Source organism: Mytilus galloprovincialis, chromosome 1 (genome assembly GCF_965363235.1).
Source record: "Mytilus galloprovincialis chromosome 1, xbMytGall1.hap1.1, whole genome shotgun sequence".
Classification (NCBI taxonomy): Eukaryota; Metazoa; Mollusca; class Bivalvia; order Mytilida; family Mytilidae; genus Mytilus; species Mytilus galloprovincialis.
In genome coordinates, this window is record NC_134838.1 from 16,267,037 (window position 1) to 16,286,402 (window position 19,366).

General features: G+C 32.6%; 1 protein-coding gene across 1 annotated transcript; it reads right to left on the reverse strand.

The window, feature by feature from the left end:
• Positions 1 to 908: 908 nt before the first annotated feature.
• LOC143067243 (peroxisomal biogenesis factor 3-like) lies at positions 909 to 19,366 on the reverse strand. The gene is made up of 13 exons (XM_076240354.1): positions 19,170 to 19,366; positions 14,643 to 14,727; positions 14,025 to 14,071; positions 13,157 to 13,238; positions 11,720 to 11,763; positions 10,142 to 10,263; positions 9,673 to 9,745; positions 9,243 to 9,297; positions 8,452 to 8,605; positions 6,024 to 6,079; positions 4,842 to 4,952; positions 4,150 to 4,246; positions 909 to 1,056 (listed from the first exon to the last, which is right to left on the reverse strand). Exons 1-13 carry the CDS (start codon positions 19,246 to 19,248, stop codon positions 967 to 969), a joined length of 1,095 nt encoding a protein of 364 aa, XP_076096469.1. The 5' UTR covers positions 19,249 to 19,366; the 3' UTR covers positions 909 to 966.

Here is a 19,366-nt window from a genome sequence, read left to right on the forward strand (position 1 = left end):
CAATTGGGTTTTTAATTTTTATGGGTTCTATGTTAGTGGATTAAGAAAAACATACATATTCGTGGATGTTTGATTTCATGGTTTTGTTGATCTGTATACAAACCTACTGTGGATTCAGTTTTATTCGTTGGATACCATTTTTGTTTGTTTGGGGGTACAGGTAAACCAAAATTTTAAATGTTTAACAAATAACAAATTTTTTACAGGCTTTGTATTTAGTGATTGGCGAAACCACTAGATCAAAATTTCAACGAAAATGGAAGTTGTCCTAGATCCACTAAATTTGATACCCATGAAAATAAATGAATCCACAGTTTTGGAAATTTATTATTTATCTAATAAATAATTTTGTGGTTCACAAGTACCCACGAAATCCACAAGAATTGGTGTCCTATAAAAATAATAATGAGTCAACAGTATATCAAGCCACAGTTAATCATTACATACCAATAATTACATTAGATGTATGTTTCATTATGATACTTTATTCTGATTGGATCACGTGTTATTCCGTAAGCAATTGCATTGCTCAATAAAACTTTTCATTCATGATAACATGTGGACCCACAATAAAGTGCACAGGTGAATTAAATAAAACAATAATAAAATTCCTGTTTTCATGATCATTGCTAAAAAAATGCAATTATAAGTATTGAATGCTTCTTTTTGTAACTTCATAGGGTTGTAAAACCTTGGCCGTGTGCACATTTTTAGTATGAAGCGCTTCCACGCTTCATACAAAATGTACTTCGGTCAATGCTTTTACACATAAATGAAGTTACAAAAAGAAGCATTCAATTCTTAATTGAACCCTTTATTTTGACACTAGATCTTGATCAGTTTTATATCATTCAACTCTTAAAAATTTCCACCAACCAAAAGACCCAAACGTGTACATTTTTCCTCTCTTTATAAAATAGTTTATGTGACAAATTAGAGACAATATTGTTTATTACAGGCATACAGTTATATTGCAAGCTGGTCTGTCTGTTGTTCACTGAAAGCTTCATAAATATTGGCAGCAAAAGTCTTTGTTGGTTCTAACAATAAAATTTCCTACAAAAAGTAAAATAAAACAATGTATGATTACTTTTATATTGGGTATTGCTGTTATACAAAATATGTGAATCCCGGCCTTGTTTAAAAAAAAAATCATTTATATATTTAAGTTTAGTGTGACGTCCTGGTGCAGGATTTTCTTGAAGATCCATTGGTGGCCTTGTGCTGTTTTCTGCTTTTCTGTTCGGATGTCATCATTTTTATACGACCGCAAAATTTGAAAAATTTTTCGTCGTATATTGCTATCACGTTGGCGTCTGCGTCGTCGTCGTCGTCCGGCGTCCGAATACTTTTAGTTTTCGCACTCTAACTTTAGTAAAAGTGAATGGAAATCTATGAAATTTTAACACAAGGTTTATGACCACAAAAGGAAGGTTGGTATTGATTTTGGGAGTTTTGGTCCCAACATTTTAGGAATTAGGGGCCAAAAAGGGCCCAAATAAGCATTTTCTTGGTTTTCGCACTATAACTTTAGTTTAAGTTAATAGAAATCTATGAAATTTTGACACAAGGTTTATGACCACAAAAGAACGGTTGGGATTGATTTTGGGAGTTTAGGTTTCAACAGTTTAGGAATTAGGGGCCAAAAAAGGGCCCAAATAAGCATTATTCTTGGTTTTCGCACAATAACTTTAGTTTAAGTAAATAGAAATCAATGAAATTTAAACACAATGTTAATGACTACAAAAGGAAGGTTGGTATTGATTTTGGGAGTTTAGGTCCCAACAGTTTAGGAATTAGGGGCCAAAAAGGGACCCAAATAAGCATTTTTCTTGGTTTTCGCACCATAACGTTAGTATAAGTAAATAGAAATCTATGAAATTTAAACACAAGGTTTATGACCATAAAAGGAAGGTTGGTATTGATTTTGGGAGTTTTGGTCCCAACAGAATAAGGGGCCCAAAGGGTCCAAAATTAAACTTTGTTTGATTTCATCAAAATTGAATAATTGGGGTTTTTTGATATGTCGAATCTAACTGTCATGACTGTGTATGTAGATTCTTAACTTTTGGTCCCGTTTTCAAATTGGTCTACATTAAGGTCCAAAGGGTCCAAAATTAAACTTAGTTTGATTTTGACAAAAAATGAATCAGTTAGGTTCTTTGATATGCTGAATCTAAAAATGTACTTAGATTCTTGATTATTGGCCCAGTTTTCAAGTTGGTCCAAATCGGGGTCCAAAATTAAACTTTGTTTGATTTCATCAAAAATTGAATAAATGGGGTTCTTTGATATACCAAATCTAACTGTGTATGTAGATTCTTCATTTTTGGTCCTGTTTTCAAATTGGTCTACACTAAAGTCCAAAGGGTCCAAAATTAAACTTAGTCTGATTTCAACAAAAATTGAAATCTTGGGGTTCTTTGATATGCTGAATCCAAAAATGTACTTAGATTTTTTATTATGGGCCCAGTTTTCAAGTTGGTCCAAATCAGGATCTAAAATTATTATATTAAGTGTTGTGCAATAGCAAGTCTTTTCAATTGCACAGTATTGCGCAATGGCAAGAAATATCTAATTGCACAATATTGTGAAATAGCAAATTTTTTTTTAATTAGAGTTACCTTTCTTTGTCCAGAATAGTAAGCAAGAAATATCTAATTGCAAAATATTGTGCAATAGCAAGATTTTTTTTAATTGGAGTTATCTTTCTTTGTCCAGAATCAACTTAAATCTTTGTTATATACAATATACAATGTATATTCACTTTTTACTACCAACTGATAAATTATAATAAATAACATTCAGTGATAACAAGCAGTTTTTTTTACATCTTAATATTTTATGATGTATTTAAATGAGTAGTTATTGTTGCAAACTCCATTAGAAATTTTAATTGAGATTAGTTTTGGAATAAGGGAAAGGGGGATGTGATTAAAAAAATTGGGTTCAATTTTTCTCATTTGAAATTTCATAAATAAAAAAGAAAATTTCTTCAAACATTTTTATGCCCCACCTACGATAGTAGAGGGGCATTATGTTTTCTGGTCTGTGCGTCCGTCCGTCCGTCCGTCTGTCCGTTCGTTCGTCCGTCCGTTCGTCCGTCCGTCTGTCCCGCTTCAGGTTAAAGTTTTTGGTCAAGGTAGTTTTTGATGAAGTTTAAGTCCAATCGACTTCAAACTTAGTACACATGTCCCCTATGATATGATCTTTCTAATTTTAATGCCAAATTAGAGTTTTTACCCCAATTTTACGGTCCACTGAACATGGAAAATGATAGTGCGAGTGGGGCATTCGTGTACTGAGGACACATTCTTGTTTTGAGAGGATTAATATTCAACAGCATAGTGAATTGCTCTAAGAGAAAACAAAAATTTTAAGTTCATTAGAACACATTCATTCTGTGTCAGAAACCTATGCTGTGTCAACTATTTAATCACAATCCAAATTTAGAGCTGAATCCAGCTTGAATGTTGTGTCCATACTTGCCCCAACCGTTCAGGGTTCAACCTCTGCGGTCGTATAAAGCTACGCCCTGCGGAGCATCTGGTTCAAATTATTTACATTTCAAAGTCAAAACTCGAATAAAAAGTTACTATCAATGCTACTTTCGAATTTTGTCTGGAATTTTGTCTGCATATTTTTCTCATTTTACTCTTTTGACATAACTATAAAAGAAGGTAAAAAAGTGCTTACAAAGTTGATTTTTTATTTTCAAGGGCTATAACTCCTCCATCAATATACTATCAGTAGATTCAGCCCTTATATATGGACTAAGTTATTGCCTACGTAAATCTTTTACATTAGTTAAATTAAAATCAGGGTTGCGTTCAATATCGTAGTGGCTACGTAGTGCTTCATAGATTTTGACTATTGAACGTGTAGCTATAGACTAGATGTTACATACATGTAGATATGGATAGTAGCTACGTAGCAGCTACAATACTGAACTCAACCCAGGTGAGAACTGTGTGAGAGCCTAATTTTCTTCCCTACCAAACTTTTTTAGGATACGATTGAACAAAAAAAATAAAAAACTTTTAAATCTGCTATCCTCTAAATGTGGTTTTAGTACTATCTAGAAATATAATTTCTGTTGAAAAAGTATGAATGATATGAAATGAAAACCTATGGTTTGTGAAAACTTACCTGTATTAATGGATTAGGAGCATCACTACACAGTTTATATAACAATCCACTGACTATGGGAATTAATTTGGCCATTGGCAATGCCACTTCATGGAAACTGGAATAAAAAACATAAAAAATTGATAGTAAACAAGATTGTGTCCCAAGTACACTGATGCCCCATCCGCATTATCAATTTCTATGTTCAGTGGACCGTGAAAATGGGATAAAATCTCTAATTTAATATTAAAATTAGAAAGATCATATCATAGGGAACATGTTTGCTAAGTTAAAAGTTGATCGGACTTCAACTTCATCAAAACCTACCTCAACCAAAAACTTTAACCAAAACTTTAACCTGAAACGGGACAAACGGACAGACAGACGAACAAACAGATGGACAGACGAAGGAACAGACGGATGGACGCACAGACTATAAAACATATTGTCCATAAATGGGGCATAAAAATAATGGTTTTTGTTTTATTCAAAAATTTCTATAAGTTAACCAATAAAGACAAATTACTTTTCATTAAATCTTAATCAACTAGTAGCATTACTTCATTTTATCTCTGTAATATTATATTACAAAGAAACAGACATATAGGTAATAAAAAGAAATATGTTACAAGCAACTGTCTGTAGCAAATTTGTCATTTCAGTATTAAACCTATTGGTATTGAGATATGTTTGAATTCTAGAGATTTACTTACTTCTGTCTATGTTGATCTTCTAACATGTGTTTGTAATGGTCAGCTAAACTGTCTAGTAATTTGGCAAACCCTCTGTCTAAACATAACTTTAATACACTATGGAAGTCAGCACTGTAAATATATATGCATTTCCTCAATGATGAAAGTTTTCCTCACAAAAATTTTCATATTCTATCAATATCTAATCGTTTATTATTATTTATCATGAGGTGTTTGAATTATCATTTTAATAATTATCTACACAAATTTATTTAAAATATGAATACAGAAATAAACTGATAAAAAAAACTCTGGAATATTTGTTAAACGAATATCAGTAGTTCTTGTGTTGCAGGATTTCAATTGTGGAGGGTATATGACAAAATATGCAGTTGTAAATTTGTTAGTGGTTGTCATTTGTAGTTCATAAGTGTTTCTTGTTTCTCGTATACATATAGATTAGATTGTTGGTTTTCCTGTTTTAATGGTTTTACATTAGTCATATTTGAGGGCCTTTTTAGAGCTGTTTGGTGTGAGCAAAGGCTTCATGTTGGAAGCCGTACTTTGACCTATAATGGTTAACTCTTACAAATTTTTACTTGGATGGAGAATTGTTTCATTGGCACTCATACCACATCTTCTTATAACTATTATGTTCTCAGTCTGACATTTCTTCTTAAATGCTTATAAAGTCCTTAAGTATCAGCTGTATTTGTTCCAGACTAAGAAACAGGTGTAATGCAAGTTTCAGCCAGCTATTACTCCTGATTCAAACCGAATAAAAAACTGTTATTTTTTATCCTGTAATTCATTTTGTACATTTTTTCCCATTCCAATTTGTTTTTGAATGAAATTGAATGACCTAAACGTGAATCGTAATGAGGACTCCAAATTGAACAGTTATCTCGCAACAAAAGCAGGATACAAGGAGAATATATACATCTAGTATAAGTTTATCAGGTAATGTTATCTGTACAACTGTTTAGTATAGTAGAAAGGTTGATTTGCAGGACAAATACAAATTCCCTGTCAATGAAATTTTTTCCAACTGTTCATGTAATCTGCACAATATTTCTATTATTTTCATGAAAACGTAATGTTTTGGTTTTTCTAAATGGGCACTTGCAATAACAATAAAAATTTATAAACACAGCACAAATTACAAGAGTATCTTACAAAAGGGGGGGAACTAATTTGACATACCTTTCTATTATATCTTTAGTTTCTGTATGAAGCCTAGCATACATGGCATCATCATCCTTTAATACAAATAAAATGGTGTCAGAATATACTTATATGATTGGACATCTTAATCTAGTATTGTAATTAAAATAAAATGTCTGTTTAACATTAAAGTGGAGCTTATATATCTTAATGCGCATAAATTAGACATGGTTTTATTTGAAATTAAAAACCAATTCTTCAGAGAACAATTGAAGGTCTTTCCACCTCAATAATAAGAATGAAATTTAAAATACGATGTTAGAAAATGTCACTCCTTGTTGATGTAATTTGGTTCTTCAAATTGATAGGTATATGCAGAAGACTTAATTGTTTTATCATGAACAGAAAATAATTTTTAGCAAAGGTCAAAATCTAGAACGTCAAATTGACCTTTGACCTTGACCTCAATTTCAAGGTCATAGGTCAGTGATCTCAAATCAAAAGACCCCAGGTCAATCATTTGTATGGTTGTGGAGAAATACTGATTTCAAATACATAAGGGGAGAAAACTCCTATAAGGGTTAACCAAAACACTTCGACTGAAATAGGTTGAAGTTGTGCCTTTTTGTAAACAGTAATTTGGCAAACAAATCATATCATTAACTGTAACAGTTTCTTTTGAATAGCAATAACAAGCAAAATTCAATATTTATAACATGACCTTGACCTTCGACCTTGATCTCAATTTCAAGGTCATAGGTCAGTGAACTCAAAACGGAAGTCCGGAGGTCAATCACTTATATGGTTGTGGAGAAATACTGATTTGAAATACATAAGGGGAGAAAACTCCTATAAGGGTTAACCAAAACACTTTGACTGAAATAGGTTGAAGTTGCGCCTTATTGTACACAGTTATTTGGCAAACACATCATATCATTTACTGTCACAGTTTCTGTGGAATAACGATAACAAGCAAAATTCAAAATTTAGAACATGAACTTAACCTTTGACCTTGACCTTAATTTCCTTCAAATGAACCAAGGACTTCATATCAAAAGACTGTAGGCCTCTACGACTTATAAGGTATGAATTTATCCAACAAATCGCCTATCTTGAATTTTTAAAGGGAAATAACTTCCATAAGATGTCTTCCAATCACTGAAGTCAAAATAAACCAAATCATTCACAAGAGTAGACGAACAATTTGGTGAAAACAGTTTGCTAAAATCTTTTACGGTTTTAGAGATATAGCGATAACAAGAAAAAGGGGACGCGGGGAGATAACTCCTATAGGAATAAATGTTCGGTCACACAGGGTGAGTTTTGAAACGCCCATTACTGTTCAACATCATTGGCCAAAAAATCCATTCGATATGTTGTAAGACAAAAAAGCATCTCAGACGGCAGAAGAAAAAAAAAAATAATCAGAAGAAAAACAAAAGGTCTTTCCACGAAAAGTGGAAAGACCTAATTATTGTTTCTAATTCATCACTGAGCGAGAGACTTATGAAAAATATTTAAGCATATGGCTAAATATAAAATCTTCAAAGTAACCCCAAATTTCTTAATAAATATTGATATGAAATACTAACAAAAGATGTTTTACTAAAAGAGGGGGTATGATAAGAGCCATTGTTTGGCTACTGAAAAAGACAAAACTGGTAAACTTAAGGTAGCACAATACAAAGATTTTGTTACTCCCAATCAGACAACTTAAAACTGATGTAATTCATTTCATCCTTCTTTATATTTTATAAATGAGGTACCAAAAGAAAGAAGAAAGATTAATCTTTCAAATTGTGATAATTTCATTATGACATAATTATTACATAATTAATTATTATGTAATTAGTTGCTATATTGTGATGTCCACACTTGAATGAATTTAGCTTCTTTGTTCTTCATAGCATCCCAAAATATTTTATATATTCTTGTACAACACAGCTTGACCTCCAAAACTGTGTCTCAGATTTCCAAAAACATCAATAGAACAAATTTTATACCCAATTGAATTTAGTGGTCTCTTATGAATTGATGTTGCAAACTTCATTGAAGATTTATGAGAGATTGAAATACAATAGGAAAAATCTGAGACACAGTTTTGGAGGTCAAACTGTGTTGTGCACGAATCTATAAAATATTTTGGGATGATATGAATAACAAAGAAGCTAAATTCATTCAAGTATAGACATCACAATATGGCAACTAATTACATAACAATTAATGATGTAATAATTATGTCATAATGAAATTATCACAATTTGAAAGATTGGTCCTTCTTCTTTCTTTTGGTACCTCATTTATAAAATTTAAAGAAAGATGAGTGGAATTACACCAGTTTAAAGATGTCTGATTGGGGATGAAAAATCTTTGTATTGTGCTACCTTAATATCCCCAAATGATGCTATTTTGGCAATTTTTGCTGTTTGGCACTAAATGGAAGTTTGAATTTTTGAATTAAACCTACCTGCTGAGAGATCTGGATACAAGGTACCATATATTTACATAAGATAAAGGTTGGTGATAAGTCAGATATATCTGGACTGGTTTCTATTCTCTCTCTAATCTGCTGGAGTATGGCTTGTAAATTATCTATCGTTAATCTCTCTTTTAATGATATACTGGAATAGAAAAAATCTTCTAGTGTGTTGTTTTTAAATCACAAAGAGAAATTATAACAACAACAAATACTATCAAAACAAAGGTAAATGCATAACTTATGGTTTATATGACAAGACATAAATAAAAAAAACAAGAGTTATCCCCATGTCTGATGAAAAATAAACTTCTCAAAGAAATCTACAAATTCTTTTTTTCTATTTACACTTGATCAACATTCTTCTTTACTGAGAAGAGTATAACTACTATGAAAAGAAGGCAGTAGTTTTTAATTTAGTGTAAAATGTGTATAATATGATAATTTTTGTCACTTTTTTTTTTTACAAAAAATCCTTCTTTTTTTTCAAGAACTGTTATACATGAAACTGACCGTGCAAGGGCTGTATAGCCAGTCAACGTCATTAAAATCTTTTATTTGTTGTCGATGTATAATTAAATACATAACTTTTTTGTAGAAGATCTAAATTATTTCAATTAAGAAAAAGTTATAAATTTGATGCCAACTTGCCCTTGATTGACTTGTCATTCAATTTAAAGAACACATTGTTGAATCTATGATTTTTTAAAATAAAACAATAAAGCAACAAGCATTAGCATTGTAATGAAGTTTACCTATGGCTGTATTGTGAATAAACCTACCTTAATATTTCCTTTCTAACAACATGCTGCACTGTTTCTGTCAATTCTGTTAATCCTGTAAAAAAAATTGTGAAATTTTCTCAAGAAATAGATGTTTGTGAAATTTTCTCAAGAAATAGATGTTTGTGAAATTTTCTTAAGAAATAGATGTTTGTGAAATTTTCTCAAGAAATAGATGATTGTGAAATTTTCTCAAGAAATAGATGTTTGTGAAATTTTCTTCAGAAATAGATGTTTGTGAAATTTTCTTCAGAAATAGATGTTTGTGAAATTTTCTTAAGAAATAGATGTTTATGAAATTTTCATAAGAAATAGATTCAGCAATTTTTTATTTGTAAAGGGGAATAACTGTAGAATGGTCATACTGATTCCATTAAAATTCAAACTGGATCTTTATTCTGTGGTAATAAGCATAACATCATTAACTAACCTGTGCTGAAGAAATGCTGAATATCTGATAGATATTTCTGTTGAAGTTCTTTAGATATTAATATTTTTTCAGTCTACAATTAAAAACCAAGCATATTAATCTTCTTTTGATATATTCCTTTTTCTTCCAATATACATTTTTTTAAATACTGCATTTCATGAATAAGAAAAGGTTTACTTTTATAAATTGTAATTTGGATGGAGAGTTGTCTCATTGGCACTCATACCATTATAACTATCAGGGATCATCACTTGCTATTTAAGGGTGGTGCTCCTCCACAATGGACAATTGAATTTGCTTTCTTCACAATATGACAATTTCTTCAAACAATTTTACACACTTTCAACTTGAGAAAGATCATATCAAAGAATATGCAGAAATCTGACAAGGAGACAACAGCACATTGGCACAGAAATATACCTCAACATTCAAAGAAATAATATTTTAACCTCAGTCAAAAAAAACTTACTTTTCCATTTTGTTGATGCATACTGTCTATGAACATATAACCACCGATCACATTTAACTGGACTCGTAAAAGTAAGGCCATGATACTGCAACTATATACAATACTGACGGTTCTGGCAAAACCTAAAACAACATTGATAGAAAAATAGGTTCAATATATTAAGAAAAATTGAAACAAGAGTGCACACACTGAAATGTCTCGCCTTCTTTACTAATCATTGATATTATGTTGATAGTCCTAAGTATAAAGCGTTATTACAACTGTCACATAAACTTAACATTAAACAAGATAGTTAAACAAAGACCAATGAACCATGAAAATGAGGTCAAGGTCAGATGAACCATGCCAGGCAGACATGTACAGCTAACAATGCTTCCATACAACAAATATAGTTGACCTATTACTTATAGTTTAAGAAAAATAGACCAAAACACAAAAACTTAACACTGTCCAATGAACCGTGCAATTGAGGTCATGGTCAAATAAAACCTGCGGGACTGACATATAGATCATAAAATATTTCCATACACCAAATATAGTTGACCTTTGGCATATAATATTAGATAAAAAGATCAAAACTTAAAAACTTAACTTTGACCACTGAACCATGAAAATGAGGTCAAGGTCAGATGACATCTGCCCGCTAGACATGTACACCTTACAATCATTCCATACAACAAATATAGTAGACCTATTGCATAAAGTATGAGAAAAACAGACCAAAACACAAAAACTTAACTATAACCACTGAACCATGAAAATGAGGTCAAGGTCAGATGACACCTGCCAGTTGGACATGTACACCTTCCAGTCCTTCCATACACCAAATATACTAGCCCTATTGCTTATAGTATCTGAGATATGGACTTGACCACCAAAACTTAACCTTGTTCACTGATCCATGAAATGAGGTCGAGGTCAAGTGAAAACTGTCTGACGGGCATGAGGACCTTGCAAGGTACGCACATACCAAATATAGTTATCCTATTACTTATAATAAGAGAGAATTCAACGTTACAAAAATTCTGAACTTTTTTTTCAAGTGGTCACTGAACCATGAAAATGAGGTCAAGGACATTGGACATGTGACTGACGGAAACTTCGTAACATGAAGCATCTATATACAAAATATGAAGCATCCAGGTCTTCCACCTTCTAAAATATATAGCTTTTAAGAAGTGAGCTAACACCGCCGCCGCCGCCGCCGTAGCCGCCGCCGCCGGATCACTATCCCTATGTCGAGCTTTCTGCAACAAAAGTTGCAGGCTCGACAAAAACTATATGCTTACAATGTGAAAGAATTGAGAGTTAATTGTACTCTTTGTCTTTATCAAAATAAATATATAAATAAAATTTCATTTTAAAAGATGAAACATCAAATTCATCTGCTCTTAATTATTCTATTACAGTATTCTTCTTTTTTTTTATATATATTTGTAGGTTTGGCTCATCTGTGAAGTAATCTGTACATGTTAGAAGTAAGATGTTTCTGTCCAATGATTTCATACCAACTAATTTTGTATAATGCATTCATATGAATTTAGAATTTGTAAACTTTTCAATACTAAATCTACTTACTCATTATTTTCAAGTCTTCCCATAACTGTAATTTATTTTCTGGGCTGAAAAATGAAAAGCATGTATTTTTCCATAATAAAGTATATTTTAATAAACATAGATAACTGTTTGAAAAAATGTTTTTCATTCCTTTTTGGTAATTGGAATGGTATATAGAAAATTCCTAAGATTAACACTAGTTGTTAAACAATATTTACAGCTGATTGCATTTGAGTGTGTAGGTAAAGGTAAAATTAAAAACAAGAATGTATCCATAGTACACGGATGCCCACTCGCACTATCATTTTACATGTTCAGTGGACCGTGAATTTGGGGTCAATACTTTAATTTGGCATTCAAATTAGAAAGATCATATCATAGGGAACATGTGTACTAAGTTACAAGTTGATTGGACTTCAACTTCATCAAAAACTACCTTGACCAAAAACTTGAACCTGAGCTTTGCACTATTTTTTTCTTTGTTCAGTGGACTGTGAAATTGGGGTCAATACTTTAATTTGGCATTAAAATTAGAAAGATCATATCATGGGGAACATGTGTACTTAGTTTCAAGGTGATTTGACTTCAACTTCATCAAAAACTACTTTGACCAAAAACTTTAACCTGAAGTGGGACGAACGGACGGACGAACGAACGAAGGCAAAGACCAGAAAACATAATGCCCCTCTACTATCGTAGGTGAGGCATAAAAAAAAGTTAGCTTGCATGCTAGCTGAACTGTGAAGTCAGTATTAGGTTAGGTAAACTACCCTCCTTCAAGAGTAGACAATCTATCTGTCTGTAGGACTAGGCTACTAACAAAGGAGGGTATTATACCTTATAATAATCTTCATTTCTTGATACATGAAATTGAATAATAAAGCATTATCTGACTTTGATAAAATAGTTTCATTCCACTTTAAAGTTTGAAATGAAATATTATGAAACTTCCAATGAAACTAATTGAAGCTATCACATGATGACTGGCCATCAAAATAAGTTCATTGAGGGTCAATTCTAATAACTGTCAATATTTTGAAAGGGTAAATTCCACGTTCTACCACTCCGTAACTAAAACAGCTACCATTTTGAATTCTGATTTTTTTGTTTGGTATACAATTTCTCAAAAAATAAACATGTTGTGTAACTATGCTGTTAACCTTCGAAATGTTTATATCATGACCAAGAAATGCACTAAGACTGTATATTCGTGAAACCTGAATTTTTTCTTTTTATAGTCTCATGCAAAAATTCCAAAATGTAATCACAGATATATATCTTGCCTTTGTAAGTCATTCGAAAACTTTCAACAATTGTTGAAGCCACCAATGCCAGGAAAGCTATGTCTTTGTCTAGCTTTTATCATCATCATCATCATCATCAAAAGCAAGATCAAAATGGTATTTTTTATAATAGAATAAAACATCACGATGTACACAATTATATAATTATACTTACTTATTTTTCAATAGCTCTGTTATTTCTTCAGTGTTAAATGTTTTCATCAATGCTTCACGTAGAGTAGACACCATGGATAAAACTGAAACATTAAATTTATGATCTCTAGACAAACGCTAGATGTGCCATTAAATTCCATTTAATTTTGTGATCCAATTTGCTCAAAACAACTAATTAAGAAATGAAATTCTTTCAATCTATATTCCATTAAAAAATTCTCAACTTTCTTAAAAATGTATCAAAATAACAACTGAATTGATCGAAAAGGTAAAAAAATCCCAAATTCTCTCACGATTTTAAAGGTTTATTTACCTTTAAGCAGGTATCCAATTGATTTATTGTATAGACAGTTCTAGTTATGACTATTTAAGAAAAACTCATTTGTCTCTTGAAACAGTAATCCTATACTGTTTAAAAGGTGACTTTTGCATGATGGTAGGTGTAATAAGGAAATGGTTTTCATTATTTCTAATTTAACAAAATTTCTTTTTTATAAAAACTTCTAACTGCTCATTGAGACATGAAAATCTTTTGAAATGGTAGGCACTGTAGATGACCCAAACATAGCTTACCTGTGTATTTTGTATTTTCATCTTAATATTACTTATCATTCACATTAAGAGCATTCAGCATCTGCTTAAAATAATATTTGATATTCAATTACCGGTATAAAGAAAATATTTTACAAGATACCCTGTTCATAAAGTTTTGTTTTAAGAAGTTATAAATCCTTTTCACAATATTATAAATGTCGTACACTGACATTTTTAAGTAACTTATTACCGTACTTCTATATATTTATATAACTATATAAAGTAAGGTCTATATAGATTTGTATATATATGCAATTAGATAAAATGATACTAACCTGTCATATTACAAGTTCTTTGGTTACTGTCAAAATGGTGCTGTTTTCTGTAAAATGGATTATACATTAGAGAATAATGGATTAAGATGATAACCATGATAACCAAATTACACCCCACCACCCTAAAACAAAATTGGTATGAAGCTATATAATTGTTGTTCAGTACTTACAACTAAACTGTTGAACTGGCATTGCATTAAGGGAAGCAATTAGACGGTTAAGACGTATGGCAAAGCTTTAGTAGACTCTGTTAAATTTATCTACGTTTTTTCATGACTCAAAATGATTTAGACCTTTGCATATGGCATTGTCTTTGATAACTCTTGTTTGTAAACCTCTCTTGGTGTATTTATTGTGCTGTCAGGTTGCTGTCTCATTCGTCACTCATTGTTGTATACTAAATTTCTCCTTTTATTTATATAATTCTGATCCTGCATGGTTTTTAATCTCTACAATTCCAAATTGACAATTATATACATATTTGGACCTCAAAAATAAAACCAAAAACAATTAAGACAGTGGACTTGACAAGAGAAAATGCCACTAATATGATATATCTGAATGGGAGCAACCTTGGGCCATTTTAATAACCTAAAGATGTGCATTAAATAAATGTACCTTGCATGGGCCAAACATTCTGAAGCTTCCTTTTCTTGTATTTCTTTGACTTTTTCTTGCAAATATCTGTAAAAATATGTTCCACCTAAAACACAAATAATAGGCTATTCACAGTTCAGATCATCAATTCATATTTTGTAGAAAGTATGGTAGACATCAGAAGAATTTCTCTTTTTAAGAACAGAACTTAATATAAATGTAACAAAACTGAAAAAAATGTTTTAATTTAATATTTAAAATGAATTATATATATTACGATTGTGGAAAAGGACTGTTTTCAAACATTGTTTAATGTTTTCTGACTGTTTTTGTGTCTCAACATTTAATTTTTTGTTTTCTCGTGTATGGTATGTGTGTGCTACATATTTCTTCTTATAAATTTTCTGTGTCTCTTGTCGGTACCTCTTGTCCAGCATTTGATTAAAACATACATGTCATAAACCGGGACTAATTCAAAGTCAGCCAGGATATTGTTCTAAATCATTAATTAATGAACTGGCACCTAGGATATTAAATTCTCTCTTCAATTAAAAGCCTATAACTACTAAATTTAAATAACAGTATCAGTAACTTGAAATAAAGTCCATCAAATCACTTTGAATAATATTTTTTTTCAAATCAGATGCAACTTATTTGCAACAAAGCAAAAAGCTGATGGCAGAAGCAATAATCACCATGACGAACATCATATGGCAAAAAAGGTGAAATTCCAACAGAATGGAAAATGGCAGATGTAAAATTCCTTAGGAAACCTGGGAAAACCAGTTATTACTCTTCTTCCTCATACAGACCAATCAGCCTAACATAATATGAAAACTAATGGAGAGAGTCATCTTAGAGTGCATCTTGGCATATATTGAGGGCCACAGACTAATTGATCTAACTCAAGAAGGTTTTAGGAAAAACTACTCAACACCAAATGCATACTCCGTTTAGTTCAAACTAAATCTGATGGTTTCAATGAGGATGAATCAATTCTAGCATGGCTCGTGGACCTAGAAAAAGCGTACGATTCAATATGTCGTGAGGGGTTAATGTTCAAGCTACATAAGCTTGGAATACAAGGAAAAACCTGGTTGTGGATCAATAGTTTCCTCACGAATAGAACAGCCAGATGTATGCTAAATAACTTCTTTGGAAAAGAGTTTGATACAAAAATAGGTCTGCCCCAAGGGTCCGTATTATCACCAACCCTTTTTAACATTTTTATAGCTGACATTATGGATAACATCAGAGAGGAAAATTGCAAATTTGCAGATGATGGAACAATATGGAAAGACATAAGCAAGCTGAAAGAAAATACTGCCGAAGATGTCAAAGAAGAACTAAACTGGACACAAAAATGGAGAATTAATGTTAACCTGGAAAAATGTAAAGTCTCTCTATTCTCAAAAGACATCACAGTTGCAGAGCAAAAAACATTAATCGTAAACTCCTTCAAATTTAAATACCGTTCAACACCATGACTAGCCTGTGAACCTCTGGATGAGAAATTAAAATTTGACACCCACATCAACTTATACAGAATAGAGTAAACAATGCGATATATGTAATAGGAGATATATAGGGCATGGGAAAAATATCAAGAGCAAAATTACTTCGAATTTATAACAGCATGGGGACATCCATTATGGAGTATGCATGCCCAGTCTGGCAAATAACATCTGCAGACAATATGAAAAAACTAGAAGCAGTACAAAAAAAAGGCCCGTCATTATGCCTTGGACTACCAAGAACATCAGGAAGAGAGGCAATGGAAGTTGAAGCCAATATGCAACCAATTGACCTAAGAATCAAGGTGTGTGTGATATCTGTGTGTGAATTGGCAAAAATTCAATCTAAGAGCATAATAGAACCAATAAAACAACAACTGGAACAGTATCTTACCAACAACAATACTTATGAACAACAACAGTCACCTTTTGGTAAAGCTGTAAACCAATCTGTAGACATGTTCAAAGCCACAAAGGTAGATATTAAACTCACTGAACCAGAACTTACATACAAAGCTGGCGCAGATTTTATGCTGATGAGAGCACTCAGCTACTGGAGTCGTCTTGGTAGTTTAAAGAATAGAACTGCAGAACAAACTGTTGAAAGTAATCAGGTTGTAAAGGACCTACTCGGAGACAGTACCGACTCAACTATAGTGGCATTCACTGACGACTCTTGTCAGGGTAATCCAGGACCATGTGGAGCAGGGGCGGTAGTATATTCCAGAAATAGCCAGGGCTTAAAGAGGCCACAGTAGCTATAACAGAGGATCAAAAACTTGCCGAACTTGTAGCTATCCTAATGGTTCTGGAGCACTGTATTACGTGATTTAAGGACTAGTTTTCTGAGGTCAAAATACTATCAGATAGCCAGACTGCTGCAGGTATCTTGACTTTACACTGGAAATCTTCAAACTACATAGATACATGTATCATAACAGACATTAAAGAAAGTATGGGGACACTCTTGAGAAACGGCATACTAACAACCCTATCTTGGATACCAGGCCATGCTAATATAGCCGGGAACGAGATAGCAGACAGTTGGCGAAAGATGCTGCAAAGGAGGCTTCATCACTAAATGAACAATATCATGAATATCATGAATATAATGTTATAACTACATTGTATGTCAGATGTCAAAAGTGCAGTCAAGATGTCTACAAAACTGAAATGGCAAAGCAGATGGACAATTGGTGATACAGGAAGACACCTACAATGTATATGATCTGGTACCTATCGTTGGAAAAATAGTTCAACTAGACCTCCTTAACCCTTTCAACGCTACACAAAAAATAGAAAAATGGCTGTTGCTGCTGCATTTTTTTTGTGTTCATTCATTAGAACAGTATATTCCTTTTCAGACTGCTGTATCTTTTTTATTACAAGAGATACAGAGAAATTTATTGCATGAAAAATGCTCAGGAGAGTATGAACTGTAATGTTAGGCAGTTATTTCAGTAAAATTTTTATCAGGTTACCTGTATTTTCAGGTAATTAACAGGTAAAAGGTGTAATTTATTACATTTGTGTTGAATTTTGAATAAAAACTACTTTTAGTCTTCATCTATTTTGTTGTTTTATCTGCCATATAATAAAGAAGACACCGATTGCTCGATTCCGTAGCGTATTGCACCATACACAACGTATTATGTAATCGTGGCACAAATCAGTGGCTCCATCCTCAAAATTTTCAGTCAACGTCTGTTTTCCCCCCTTTTTCTACGTCTCATAATGATCGATCAAATCATATTTCCCACACGAACTGAATGTAATAAACACATTGAGATAACAAGAAACCTTTTATAATAAAAATTGCCGGGATTTCAAGCGCAAATGAGACCTTGTATATCCTTGATTCATACAAGGAAAAATTAAAGAGGACCCGAATGAAAACCGAATGGTTTAAGAGTCCTTATGAAAAATCTGTTGTCATCGCCGCATATGCCGCGAATAGCAGTGGCGGACGGCGTATGTCATCGCGTCATATGCCGTGTATAGCGTTGAAAGGGTTAACACTCAAATTGGAAGAATATTATCGGAATTAAGAACAGACTACAGCAGACTACAGAAACCAATTAGGTCAATCCCTCGTGCCATATTGTGAATGCAGAGAAGAAGAAACAACTGCTGAACACTATCTGATTTACTGTCCAAGATACAACCAAGAAAGAGAGGACTTAAAAAGACAACTGGAAATAGCTAACATTTCACTGGACATCCAATCAATACTTTCACCATCAAAGAGAGAAACATACGAAAAAATTGCACAAATTATAGGGGAATATGTATTTAAATCAGGGCGTTTTCAAGAACTAGAAAGTCCTGATACCCGATCCTGCGCCTAAACTAATTTTCTAAGTACTTACGAGAAATTACCAGAGAAATTCAGTACAAGAGAGACAAGTTGTGTCAATAATTGCAGAGGCGGATTTAGGGGGGGGGGCACCCGTTTGAGAAAAAAATTTGGTTGTTTATATGGGGAATCACTGAAGCGTGACAAGATCGGGCCCACTCTTACAAATGTCTTAGGCAGCCAGGCAGTGGGCCCCCACTTATGAAAATTTCTGGATACCCCACTGAATTGACCTTAGGATCAGGATCAGAATGGATAACTGGATACCATAAGAAGAAGAACTAGTTGTCCCTAAACGGTGACCACAGGGTCTTCATTTCCTTTAACAATGACTGCATGATCTTCAAGAATGGCAAGGTAATAACTTCTAGTACTTTCCTCCTTTATAACTATGGTTTAAGATCCTCGAGTTTAGTTTTTCCCGATTTTTATTTTTCCATGCAACGTTTATGCAAGTTGAAGTCTTTGGGTATTCATTTTACCCTTTTGTGGATAGCCAAAAAAGAAATTTATTCTTGGTCCAGCAGGATGAGATTTATGACATGATTAACCATTGCTAGAGATTGGCAACTACTGTCTTATGGAATACAAGTAACACAGTGAAGATTAGAAGCCTGAATATGTATATTTGTTTGTGTAGGTTATCGTTACGGTAATGGTGATTATAAACAAATTTACCTCCGGCAAGAATGCCTCCAAATATAAATTTTCGTTTATGGCGCTTAATGAAATTCCACAAACTTCCGATTCCTAGCATTTTCTTAAGTTGGAGTGTCTTGCCACTGATTAATCAACAGTTTTGTACATAAGCCGTTCGATTTGATTTCGTGATCAAAATCCAATTTTTCTTTTCGATGTCGATTACGAACTTAATT